The 12,362-nt window shown below is 37.1% G+C and overlaps 1 protein-coding gene across 3 annotated transcripts in view; it reads left to right on the forward strand.

Annotated features, from left to right (window-relative positions):
• Positions 1-12,362, forward strand: part of Arhgap18 (Rho GTPase activating protein 18) — a 174,202-nt gene that overhangs the window by 140,672 nt on the left and 21,168 nt on the right. For all 3 annotated transcript variants that reach the window (XM_047558357.1, XM_047558356.1, XM_047558358.1), the window contains exons 7-10: positions 247-338; positions 4,618-4,695; positions 7,339-7,498; positions 9,066-9,148. In XM_047558357.1, the coding sequence (XP_047414313.1) occupies positions 247-338; positions 4,618-4,695; positions 7,339-7,498; positions 9,066-9,148 (413 nt within the window). The remainder of the gene's footprint in view (positions 1-246; positions 339-4,617; positions 4,696-7,338; positions 7,499-9,065; positions 9,149-12,362) is intronic.

Consider the following 12,362-nt stretch of genomic DNA (forward strand, 5'->3'; position numbering starts at 1 on the left):
ACAACAAGCTGACTAACATCATTTGTCCAGTTGTCGTTCCCTGCTACATTTCTCCATAAAGCCTGGTCAGTTTTCCTATTGGCCTATTTATACCTAATGGCCCAAAGTTGTCATTTTCCTAGTAAGTACTCCTAGTAAGTATAGTTATCTGATTGAATGACAGTCTCAGAAATCATGCCTTAACATTTTTTGTATTAACAATTTGTCGATGAATGGAAATGAAGACATTTTGTTTTCTTGTTGCAGATTCTGGTCTTTTTGGTGTTCCACTGACCACATTGTTAGAACAAGATCAGAGAAAAGTGCCGGGAACTCGAATACCCTTGGTCTTTCAGAAAGTAAGTAGGCCTTAACTGGTTACTGTAGAGGACATACTTGAGCTAATAGTGGTTTTTTGTACTCATACTATTATAATATAGTTTCAATTGATATTGTTTTACTTTGTGGTACTTTGATTTTCTATTCAGGAAGCAAATTTGTTTCAAGGGCTCATGATTTTTATTTCATGGTGATGCTTTCTGTGCTATTACTGTAACTGTGATCACCTGGCATCATTGTCCTGTCTTATATTAGCTGGCTTTGTATAATTGAGATTTCAATTCTCTAATACATAGGAGTAAGAACTGCTTATAAATTTCTAGGGAATTGAATCCTCATGAATATTTCATGCCTGTATGTATTTCCCAAGCTTTCCTATTTACAGTGAGGCTGTCCAATTTAATTTACCAGTGCCTACGTCCAAAGTAGGCAAAGAAACCATAAAGTAGAATTAGAAAATGATTGCTAAACTATCAAATCACTTGTGTAGTCAACACTCAATTATTCATAAGGGGATTATCTATAGCAATAAAAAATTTCAGCCCAACCTCTGAGCCATCCTTGTTCCGAAGCACAGATTACATTTGATAAGAGCCAGGGAGTACACACGGAGGAAGTCAGGTCAGGTCAGCTGTGGACTACCCAAGTTTTGGATACTTTGTAACATATCTAGGCATATTATTGTTTCTGAAATTTCTGGGGACAGTAGAATATGCTTCACAGTTGACTAGGGCAAGAAACTCAACCAAACCTAAGACTTAATCTTCTTGGCACTTATTGTTCCTCTATGCCAAATCAGTCATTTCCCTGTCTTACCGATGAGCTGTTGTTGCCTTTATTCCTCTTGTCTGCCATACATCCAAGCCTGAGTATCTCTGATGAACTTCATTCTGCAGTTTATCCAACTCATCAGCCTCTGACAGCCACTGCCTGCAGAACCTGTATCTGTCTGAATAGTTGTCAACACTTCCTATGATTAACAGAAAGAGGCTAACAAATATAGGTTACTTACAAGTCCCTTTACTCTCAAGAAAAGAAGTGAGTTGTTAGGCACAAATGGCTTCACAAAACAAGATTCTTGGTACCATGCTTTTAGGTTATGTTAGCCAAGGTTCTGCAGAGAAATAGAACCCACGGAATATATGCAGAAAGATATGGAGTTATTTACTTTGAAGAATTTGCTCACCCAGTTACGGGCCCTAGCAAGCCTCATATATGTGGAGCAAGCAGGCTGGACACTGAGGTGAGAGTTGATGCTGCAATCTTGAGGAAGGACTGCTTTTTTGGAATATCTCAGGTTTTGCTTTTAGGCCTTCGACTGATTGGGTGAGGCCCTCCACCTTCTGGAGGGTTATTTGCTTTACTCAGACTATGATTTAAATGTTAATAGTATTCAAAAAAATTCTGTCACTGCAACATCTTGACTAGTGTTTGACTGAATAAATGGATACTGTAGCCAGTTGATACACAAATACATCATCACACCAGAGAAGTTCAGTGAGCTTAGTTTTTCATAAGGTTCAACAAGGCTTTCTTACCAGGAGCATGGTGTCCAATCCCTTGAGACAAATCTCCCTTTGTCATTGCTCTTGACATGGGTTTGTTGTGAAGTTTATTTAGTTATTTTTAATTATTTTCTCCTCTACATTCTCTGGACTCTGATAGCTGGCTAGGCAGTATTGGTATAGCTCCAAGCTTTGTGTTCACATGAACAAAGGGATGTGTGAAGAATTTCCTTGTGGGGAACACTCATCCACTCGTGTTCCCTCTGAATCATAAGCAGTGAACCACAGTGGTCTGTCCTGAGAAGTATCTTTGGATTCATCAGCTGACAACCCAGTTGGATCTTCCCTCTGTTTTGTAAAAGGAAAGAAATAGAAACCACTGATCTACAAAGAGATTCATTGCCAGTCCTCAGATGATTATACTCCAATTGTTGAGGAAATATACCTGAAAAGACCACTAACAGAGCTGATTCACTACCAATGAGTCGTTATCTGGTATTTATTTATTTTTTGCTCAGAGGCACATTGTTTAAACCATCCTCTCAGAGGGGGTTGGAAAAAGAAAAATGTTGTGGATTTTAATTTATGAAAAAGTCCACTTCATAATTTAATTAGTAGATCCTGTGTTCTTACTGTCAAACTAATAGGTCACATTAGTAATACTTTGTGTCAAAAAAACTGAGTTCATTTCATTTTTCAGTTAACATAAGTCTATAATGTATATTTTGAGAAATGCTGTGAATTACTGATACATTATAGAAACAGATAAATTATTAAAAACAGCATATTCACGATATAGATCAATATAATAATTTTCTATCTCTATTTTAAGTCTCGAATATTAAAAGGAAAGCAAAAATATTTCTTACATTTTAATAATGTACTGTTTGGTGGTGAAAATTGTTATTTTCAAAGCAAAAAATATGAAAAAAACATGACATTCTTTCACATTATATATATGTATATACACACACATATATAACTATCAGATGCTGGTATTCAGCTTTAGAGAATAATAAAAAGGACTAGAATATAAAAAATTCAGATGTTCTCATTTAGTTATTTAGAAGTCACAATCAGTTTTCTTGTGTATTTAATGAAAGTAAAGCATATACTATTAAACTAATTTACTCAGCATCTAACATGATTTTTTTTTAATAGGATATGAAAACATTTTGAGCACTTTATAATGTGAAATAAAATGGACATTGTACATTGAATATTTATAAATCTGGTTTTAAATACTTTATTGAGTAAATTTTTTTTGGAGTTTCTATCCATTGAAAAATGTGGTCTTAGAAAATCATCTAGTTAAAATTTTTAAAAATCACATACTACTTCGTCTGGTCAAAGATGTGTCAACAAATTCTTAGAATTTTGCAACTATTCTTTGCTTAATTCTTAACCCAACTCCCTCAAAATCAGAGCATCCTTTGGCCATAACCTAATCCAAGGATAGAAGAGGTAAAGTCCTTAAGGAAACAGTGCCTCCTCCCAGGGTTCACATACTCCAGTAGATCTAATTTCAGACCATCTAGACAAAGGTCAGAGGCACTCCTTTATGACAGCTAGTTTGGTTCCTAACAGGCACTTTTTATATACAAGAGAAAAACAGTGAAGGCTCTGTGGTTTATGGCACCTTGGTTAATGATTAAAGGAGTCTTCCCTGAAAAACAGATTCTTTTGTATCTGGGAGATTTTATGTCTTAGGATATGCTGAGAATGTTATACTGAGATTGCACATGAGGGAGACTAGGTCTGTCTGATGAAGGAAGAGAAGGCTATTGGGGGAAAGTGGGTAGGTTGTAGGAAGGAAAACCTATATGATGCTAATAAATGCCTTGTATTTAAACTGAGGACACGGAAATTGATTTCCTTAGAAAGAACAGAATACCTCCATCAACTCTTTGTGTGCTTCCCAGGAAGGGCAGGTCAGTTTTCCAAGTGGAAGATCACCCTATCAGGAAACTGACCACGCTTACCTTCTTTATAGCTTTCAACAGTTTGTTACCATAACTTCCCCCATTGGCCTTATTTTTGTGAGTTTTTGATTTATAGTTTGAAAAGCGAAGGCTGGGAGCACTTGGAATCTGAGATAGCAGATTGCAAGTTTGAGACCAGCATGGGCAAGTTAGTGAGACCCTGTCTTAAAAAGGACCAGGGATATAACTCAGGGGTGGAGCACTTACCTAGCATGTGGGAGGACCTGGCTTCAATCCCTAGTACTAAAACAAAAAGATTTTATTTTGGGATTCCAGAGAGCTATGTGTAGTCATTGGCCATAGGTTTGATTTAGAAGTCCTATTTAATTACATTTAAGTTTATCATCAAAGGTTTAAAAATGACTATTAGCAAACAGATTTTTTTCTTTGTATTATAAATAAATCTTTCATGGAACAAACTAAAAATGTGATGTCATTGTGCAAATACTAGAATTTCTTAGAATTTATTTGATTGCAGAATATGTTGCTGGAAAAACATAAGAAATGGATGTTCTTGGTTGCTTTTAAACAAAGAATATCTTCCTTCTCTGTTTGTTTGGAGAACCACAGCTGTTGTGTGAAATTTTACACTTCTGTTGCAAAGTAGAAACAGAGCCAACTTCTTTAAAAATTATAACTAAAGTTCTTGGACTTATTGTTTTGAAGGGTGGTGGTGCATTAGCATTCAAAACCTCATAAAATCCAGTGTATATGTCATTGCAATCAGCTTTCATTTACTTATATATGAAACAGATGTTAAATTGTACCTGTTACAGATATCAAAATCAGCACGTTTTTCTGTTTATACACAGCTGATTTCTCGAATCGAAGAGGGAGGTTTGGAAACGGAAGGCCTCTTACGAATACCTGGAGCTGCCATTAGAATCAAGGTAATGTAACCTTTTGGCTCTGCTGACGTACAATTTTATTGTTTAATTATACTTTCACATTTTAAACCGGACTTATCCTCCCCACCCCTTATTGTTAACAAAGTGGATAAAACGATAAAATATCCTAACACATTCGGTTTATATTTAGATTTTCTACAATCCCTTCTCCTTTTTTAGTTGTTATTTCTTATAATAACACTAGGATAAAAAGAACATGATGACCCAAAATATTAGTAGGGGGTTGTGGTGGGTTAGCCAGGATGAGTAATAGCAATTGAGTTTTTATTTTTACAGAGGCAGGGACCTAAGACTCCCGGCAGAGTAGGGCCTTGACAATAGTCCCCATACACTTGATCTTGGCAAGCAGGTGGAACTAGTGTCCCAACCATTTTCCTGATTGTCACAGGTCCTTGTTTTACTGTGGCCAGGCTGACGCAAATCTGGCTGGTAAAAGAGGTGAGGGGATTTCCAGACTTCCCAGTTTGGGTCCCCCTTTGCCCTCACCTTTTCTTTTCTCCCAGGGGTCCTGTGCATCCTCCTGCTTCCAACCCTGTGCTCCAATTTCTGCTCTGGGGGATAAAACTTCCAGAGATGGCATGACAAAAATATGGAACGCCCCTGCGGGCAGCGTGTACTGCGTAGGTCTCCCACCAGACGTGCATTTTTAAAGGGAGTTCCTTTGAAACTACAACTCCATCTAGAAAATTCATCTTGTAGAAATGTTTGGTTAGCAGTCGTTTACTATCTCCCTGTCTTTCAAATTCAACTTTGGCTCTAAACTGACATAGCACAAAGAAACTGTTCACATGCTAGACATTGTCTGCCTGAATTTGAAACTCCAAGGAAAAATAAGATCAAGGGAAGAGATCTTCTCTGTTCATTTCCTTAAGACTTGTTATTCTATTTGAAAGTTTCAGAGCCGATCAGGATGAGATGATGCTCGGTGGTGTGCACATTGCCCTTGCCTGTCACTGCTGGGCTGTGGCACTACCAGGATTGGAATTACTATTCATGTATTCTACAGTTTGCATCACCCAGTGATAAGTTTCTTTATTCCAAGACACAAGATTCAGCCAACTTGGCTCTTCCCACACAGTGATCTCATTTTAATAGGATTCCAGTAACGTGATACACCCTGCTGACAAATTTCAGCTGGTGTCCCCTGGGTTTGAGGTCTGGTGCAGAGAGGTCCCTGGAAGTGCTTTGGCCTATTTGTAAGTTTGATGACTTGCTGATGTCTTCCTGCATCTACTAACATCTATGGTGAGTTCACCAGTCAATCATGGCATTGCGTGTGATTCTGGGATCAGCTCTGTTGAGAAATGGGTTCTCTTACAAAGGAATGGAAACAGGTAACGGGGTGACTTCATATTACTTATGTCAGCACAAGTAGTGCTTCTCAGTTGACAGTTCAAAGCCTTCGAACCCTCATGAGCACAGCATGATGCCAACCCCACAGGATCCAAGACAGGTTGACTATAGTACAGAATAGTGAATGTGTGAGGATTTTACTCTGTGATGGGAGGGCTGGCAGAAGGACAAATAAATGTAATTTCTATGGCAGCCAATTAAGTGGATTCAGCTGGGTTAACCCAGCCTCTTGTCATACACCAGATTATGCAGCAGCTGGTCCATCACAAATAATTTTTTTGCTTTTCTCTTTTCTCCTCTGCTGCACTGGTTTTCCCTCTGCTTTCCCTCCCTTCCTCCTCCTCTTCTCTTTTTCTTTGTTTCCTTCTCTCCCTCTGCCCCCACCAATTTCTAGGTTTACTTCCATGCTTTTCGCCAATTCTAAAAATAATTAGGGTAGAGGATGGGGTTGTGTTGGGAAGAGAAAATGTGATAAAGTCACCTTACTAGGAAAACAACCACCATCTTGCAGGAGGCTGGTTTCAAATGGAAAGAAGTAATGAACTTTGAAAAGATTTCTGACATGATAGGATCTCTGCCATGGTGTTAAAAAAAAAATAAAAGCACACAGAAAGTAGTGATTATTAAACTAAATTGATATATTAGTAATCATTTGGGCTGGCAAATCTCAGAGTTCATGAGGTAAATGAGTAGGTGTTTCCAATTCTGCGTGGACTCGGAGCACTTCCTTGGGCTGGCCACAGAATGGCTGCACTTGAAGACAGGTATACTGATGTATTTTCATGCCTCATTTGCTATGGGATTTGGTTTTCCATTTCCCCAGCAGTGACTAATCAGAGGTGATCTGCTTTAGGCCCAGAGATTTTGTATTTTTTTATATAATATACTTCTAAATAATTTAAAATTCTTTTTTTTTTTTTTTTTTTTGATGACTTGTTTTAATATCATGAAGAACTGTATCTAGGTGAAGCCCCCCCCCCCCCCACGGAAGGACTATTTTAACGTTGAACTCATCTTTGTATTCAACCATTACTACTGAAAGTTTGAGTACATTTTAAAAAAACATCTCGGCCTTAGGTACAATTTCTTCTCAGTAAAGCAAAACCAGGGGTGGGGCCGGGTAGTATTTTTCAGAATAACGGGAGTATTGACTTTTGGTACTTCCATATGTTTTTTCAGAATGGAATTCTTGTAAAGCAGAAAACATATCACATTCTCAGCAGGGGACAAATGCACTTACTGATAGCCACCGCCCCCCCTCCTGTCTTTCAGAATCTTTGCCAAGAACTAGAAGCGAAGTTTTATGAAGGGACTTTTAATTGGGAAAGTGTCAAACAGCACGACGCAGCCAGCCTCCTGAAGCTCTTCATCCGGGAGCTGCCCCAGCCACTGCTCAGTGTGGAGTATCTCAGAGCCTTTCAGGCTGTGCAGAGTAAGTGCTGTTCCTCTTCCAAGCAGTCCTTGTGTTGTTTTAATGGCATTTGGCAGGGCCAGGCAGCTAACCAGGTGTACCTGGTTAGACACATTTTGACTCATGGATGACTGTAGATGCTCAAGTACCTTGTGTTGTTTCCCTTTTCTTTTACAAATATACATGTCTGTATAAATAAGTCACAGAATGTTCTCTTCAGGTGCAGGTTAACTGCTTGACATTTAAACAATACAATTTAGAGTTAAAACCCGGAAACTTGGTACTTCTCTAATAGGAGTTGCAGAAGATCTCTGATACGTTTTTCTTGCCAAGTGTTAAAAGCAACACGTACTTGGAGAAGCTGTGGATTAACAGTTGTCATAAAAACTCAAGGAGATGTGGTAGAGACTGTGAGCCTTTTCCTGAAAAATTAAATTTGGAAATCGTTGTCAGGAAGACAGCATTTTGCTCCCTCAATGGTGGAAGGCCACTGACTTATTGTATGTTGCAATTTTGTGGTCTTGGTCAAGCTCCAAGTTAATGTCTGTAATGGTTCTTGATTCCTTTTTCAGGGAACACAGAGATCTTATAAGGTTTATGTACTGGCATAATTATCCCTTTTACTCTGAGAGTCCATCAAAAAAGAAAGAACGCTGTCACCATGTTTAAGCAACCATATCTTTAGCTTCCAAACTGGGACACTTTGAGTGAAAGAGGGGCACTGTTAATAATTATGGTGAGCTACAGTGTCAATCATGACTTTTCCAGGTTATTCTTAAAGCATACAATATTGAGATGAATTCCTGAGTCATTTTGTATTGTAACATTTCTTCAAAATTTGTAAGGGAAACATGAAATATGTTTAGAAGTATTTTTTAATAGATTTCACCTTTCAACAGAAGAAACCATCTTATGTTCAAAATATTTTTAATGGTTCAGTTGTGGTGTTTTGCATACATCTCCTGAATATGGATTAAAGGACATTTATTGCTGATATACTTTAGCATGGTTCTAAATGCACATGAGTATTTCTTAAGTGGGGTGAAGACTACTGAAGACCATAGTATCAATGTTAATAATGTAGCTCTTAGACTCTTTAATTGCTGCTTGGTTTCTAATTCATTGCACAAACACATATTAAACACCAACTGTGTTTCAGACCCTGTTTTACTTCTTCCTGTTGAAATTAGTGAATACTTCCCATGCATTTGTTCGCTCACCATTACAAGATGCACCCTGATACCATATCATAGAAGGTCCAATCTTCTGTTTTTTTTTTTTTTTTCCACTGGGGAATAATTATCACACAGAAGTTAAAATTATTTCCAAAGCACTGTTGTGTGTCTGCAAACATAAGGCCGCTCGTCATATGATCACAGTTGGAAGTGAGCATTCTGAGGGAGAGGAAGCTCTTGGCAGATGCTCCACTGATCTCCCACAAACTCTTTCTACCAGGCTTGCTGCTCAGTCGTTGTGTCTTATATTTTACTGTAATGTTTATGCCAAATAACTTTCTTTCTTGAAAAGAGAAAGTGAAGAAAAATATTCAATAAAGAAAAGAGCTCAGATCTACCTAATCTATCTGCAGATCTTCCAACCAAGAAGCAACAACTGCAGGCTTTGAACCTCCTTGTGATCCTCCTGCCTGATGCAAACAGAGACACACTGAAGGTCAGCTGGTTTAATTTACATTAAATACCCCTTAGGACTTAGCACAGTAATTTTTCATTATTTATAGTACAACAATGTGATGTTTACCTTGGAAATATTACTAGAAGTCTAAAATGAAAAGACTTTTAAGGACTGATGAGGAGGGAAAGTCTTTAATTCTTTATGAATTTATTAGGTTGGTTGTTGTTAATATTACTAGGTTTTGTGTTTTAGGTTTCCCTATAACATTTCTTCTACTAAAACAGATGATTAAGGTTCATTGATTAATGAAAACATGGGTTTTTTTTTTGTTTGTTTCCTATTTTTCTACATTTTCCAAATTTTATTTAATGAGTGGGTGTTAATAAGGTGAATAATAAATATTTAAAATGAAAATCCTGAGGCTAATATATCTCAGTATTGCCTAAGGATGTTAGTCTATTACAGTTCCAAAGGGTAGAGTTTGAAATAAGTCATTAATGGTGATTTAAAATATTTTTTAGCCTAGAGGTAGACCAACTCAATTCTAGTTACTTCTCTAAGGGCTTGAGTTTTTTCTGGTTTATATCATTTTGAAATGATTTGTTCTAATATTCATATGTTTTAACGCCACTTATTATAAGTGTTATCAGAGGCTCTTATAATCAGTATGAATTGTTCCACACTGAGTTATTTTCCTTAATGGCCAAAGTTTATAGAGTAGTTGTAAAAGGTTTAATTATATACTTTGATAAAAGAAAAAGGGAATTTAAATATATAATTTTGAGAGAATATTTACTTTAAGTTTTGCCATTACCATAAAAATGGTTTTATGTAGGTAGAGTGGGACCCTTGCCTTTTTATTCCCTGCACTTTTCCTATTTAAAGTTATATTTCGTGTCAAGAAATTTCATGTAAAGTAAACAAAACCATCATTTGGTCAATCTTGAGAATTTTTTCCTGAAACTTATAAAAACTCTTTGAGCTATAAGTTCCTGGCAGCGGTTCTCTTGTGCACTTGGAATGAAGGTGACTTCAACTTTTCAGGGTGAAGCACTTCTTGAGGATGACAGGGGGTCAGGGGCTTGGGGTGGGGAGGGTGTCGCTATGCACTGCCTCCCCTACCGGAGAACTTCCAAAGAGTTTTCTCCCTTTCCTAAAGTCAGAAACAAATCTTCTATTCCACGGATTGTCAAATGCATGACTCAGAAGGCAGTGTTAGGGTAGGTTTGGTTTTTGTGGCAGAGGCCAGTTCTAGGACTGGTTATATTCAGATATTGCCTAGCAGGGCTGCTGTGTAAGGCTGTGTAGATTGTTGCTGAAATGAGCCCAGGACAGAGCGTGGCTGATTTCCTGCCTCTCCTCTGCTTGCCGGCCAAGCTCTTGACACAGTTTCCACCATGCAGGAAGAGTGGGGAACATCTTTTTCTTATTCACATAAAGGTGCCTGTTGGCAGGACAGCCCGGTGAATAAGCAGTGGAAAGTGAAAGACATACAATTCCTTAAAATATAGGTATATTCAAATGAGTACACCGAGTTGTAGAAAGAGTCACTGATTCCAGTATGGTTGCTGTTGGACTGTTCTAGAAATCTTTGGACTTTGCCTTCCAAGTCTGATAGACTTTCTTTAAATAATTGTGTTTAAAATGGATTTTTAAAGTTTTAGGGTTGATTTCCATTTTGCACATGAGTTTACTAGAAGATAATTTTATAATTAAGAAGGATTGTTTTGATCACAAAGTGGGGGATACAAACAAGTAATTTTATTGTTTACTTAAACTTTAGTGACTCAAATAGCCAACATTGATGGTTTCAAACAAGAATTCTAACAGAAGCTTTGTAACAGTATACCATAAACTGTAAATTAATAAACTTTAAATTTACTTCTACAAAAAGAAAAAGAAGTGTAATTTCAGGAAACTTAATGCAGAGTCCCTGCAGTGTATCCAGTGCTTGCACTGCTCCTCAGTTGTCATGAGGAAGAGGATAATGTATGTGACTTGTATAGAGTATTTCCATAGCCAGTCTCAGGAGGCACCAGGTTGAATCATCCATCCAGGCTTACCTATAAAGTGACAAGTGTCTGTGGGCAAGCTGTTTAATCAAAATTATTTGTTGTCTTGAATTGTACATTTGGACTCTTGAACATACCTACCTTTGACTTGGAGAAGACTGATTTTAAAATATCAAGAGAGGATCCATGTTAATATAATTATCCACATGTATCCTTTTTATAGTTTTATTATATACATTGTCTGAATCCTTGAAAGCTAGGAGACTGATATATCCATTTTAAAAATGAAAAAAATTTAAAGCACAGAGATATAAAAGAATTTGCCTTAAGACCACACATAGCTAAGAAGTAACTGTGGTGGGATTCAAACATGTGTTTTCAGGGAATGGGACCTATAATGACTCATCACAAAGGAAAGATTTTTTTTTAAAAAGGGCAGTTCTCATAGTTTAGATGAATAAAACAAAAAAAACAAAAAAAAAAAACTACTGCTTTTTTTTCCAGCAAGGCTAGGCTAACATTTTATTGATTTTCTACTTTCTTCCCTCCTCTTTCCTACTCTGTTCCTCCTCTCTATCTAGCATCCTGATGTTAATATTTTGAATATTATTGCATGTGCATACCACAGTTCAAATAATTACCTATTTTCTATAATTTATGCTCATAAAGAAAGAGACACATGGGTCCCTAAACAATTGTTCTAGTCTCTGTGGAACAAGAGTTCTCTTGAGAACTTTTTTCTATTGTAACACTATGCGTGGATTACAATTTGACTTTGATTACTGTATCAGATATTAGATATACAAATCTTGTTAGATATTAAGGATCTATCTTTGTTTCAAATTTCCAAGGTCTAAAGGGCACCTGAACTTAATGCAAGATCAACATGTTAGCCCTTCGAGAAACTTTTTGTTGTTTGTTTTTTGCCCTGAAATCTCGTGAAAGACAGTTTTGTGATTTGCTTTGCGTTACCATTCTGGTATAATATAGTTGGTATAGTATACTTTTTCAGGTAGGAATTTTGGGCTAACTGTGCAAACATGATTGTTTTAGTCGTTGAGTTCAGAAACAAAGGCCAAATAGATCTTAAATTCCTTCTCCACATTTGCTAGTGTGTAACCTCTAGCAAGTTATTTAATATTCTCGAAAACATAATTTTCTCACCTGTAAGGTGGGATAAGTAAAACATCTTTCTCCCGTAAGGATCGAGCTGATCTCGTACTGTTCTTTAATGAACTGCC

This window comes from Sciurus carolinensis, chromosome 7, assembly GCF_902686445.1.
Source record: "Sciurus carolinensis chromosome 7, mSciCar1.2, whole genome shotgun sequence".
NCBI lineage: Eukaryota > Metazoa > Chordata > Mammalia > Rodentia > Sciuridae > Sciurus > Sciurus carolinensis.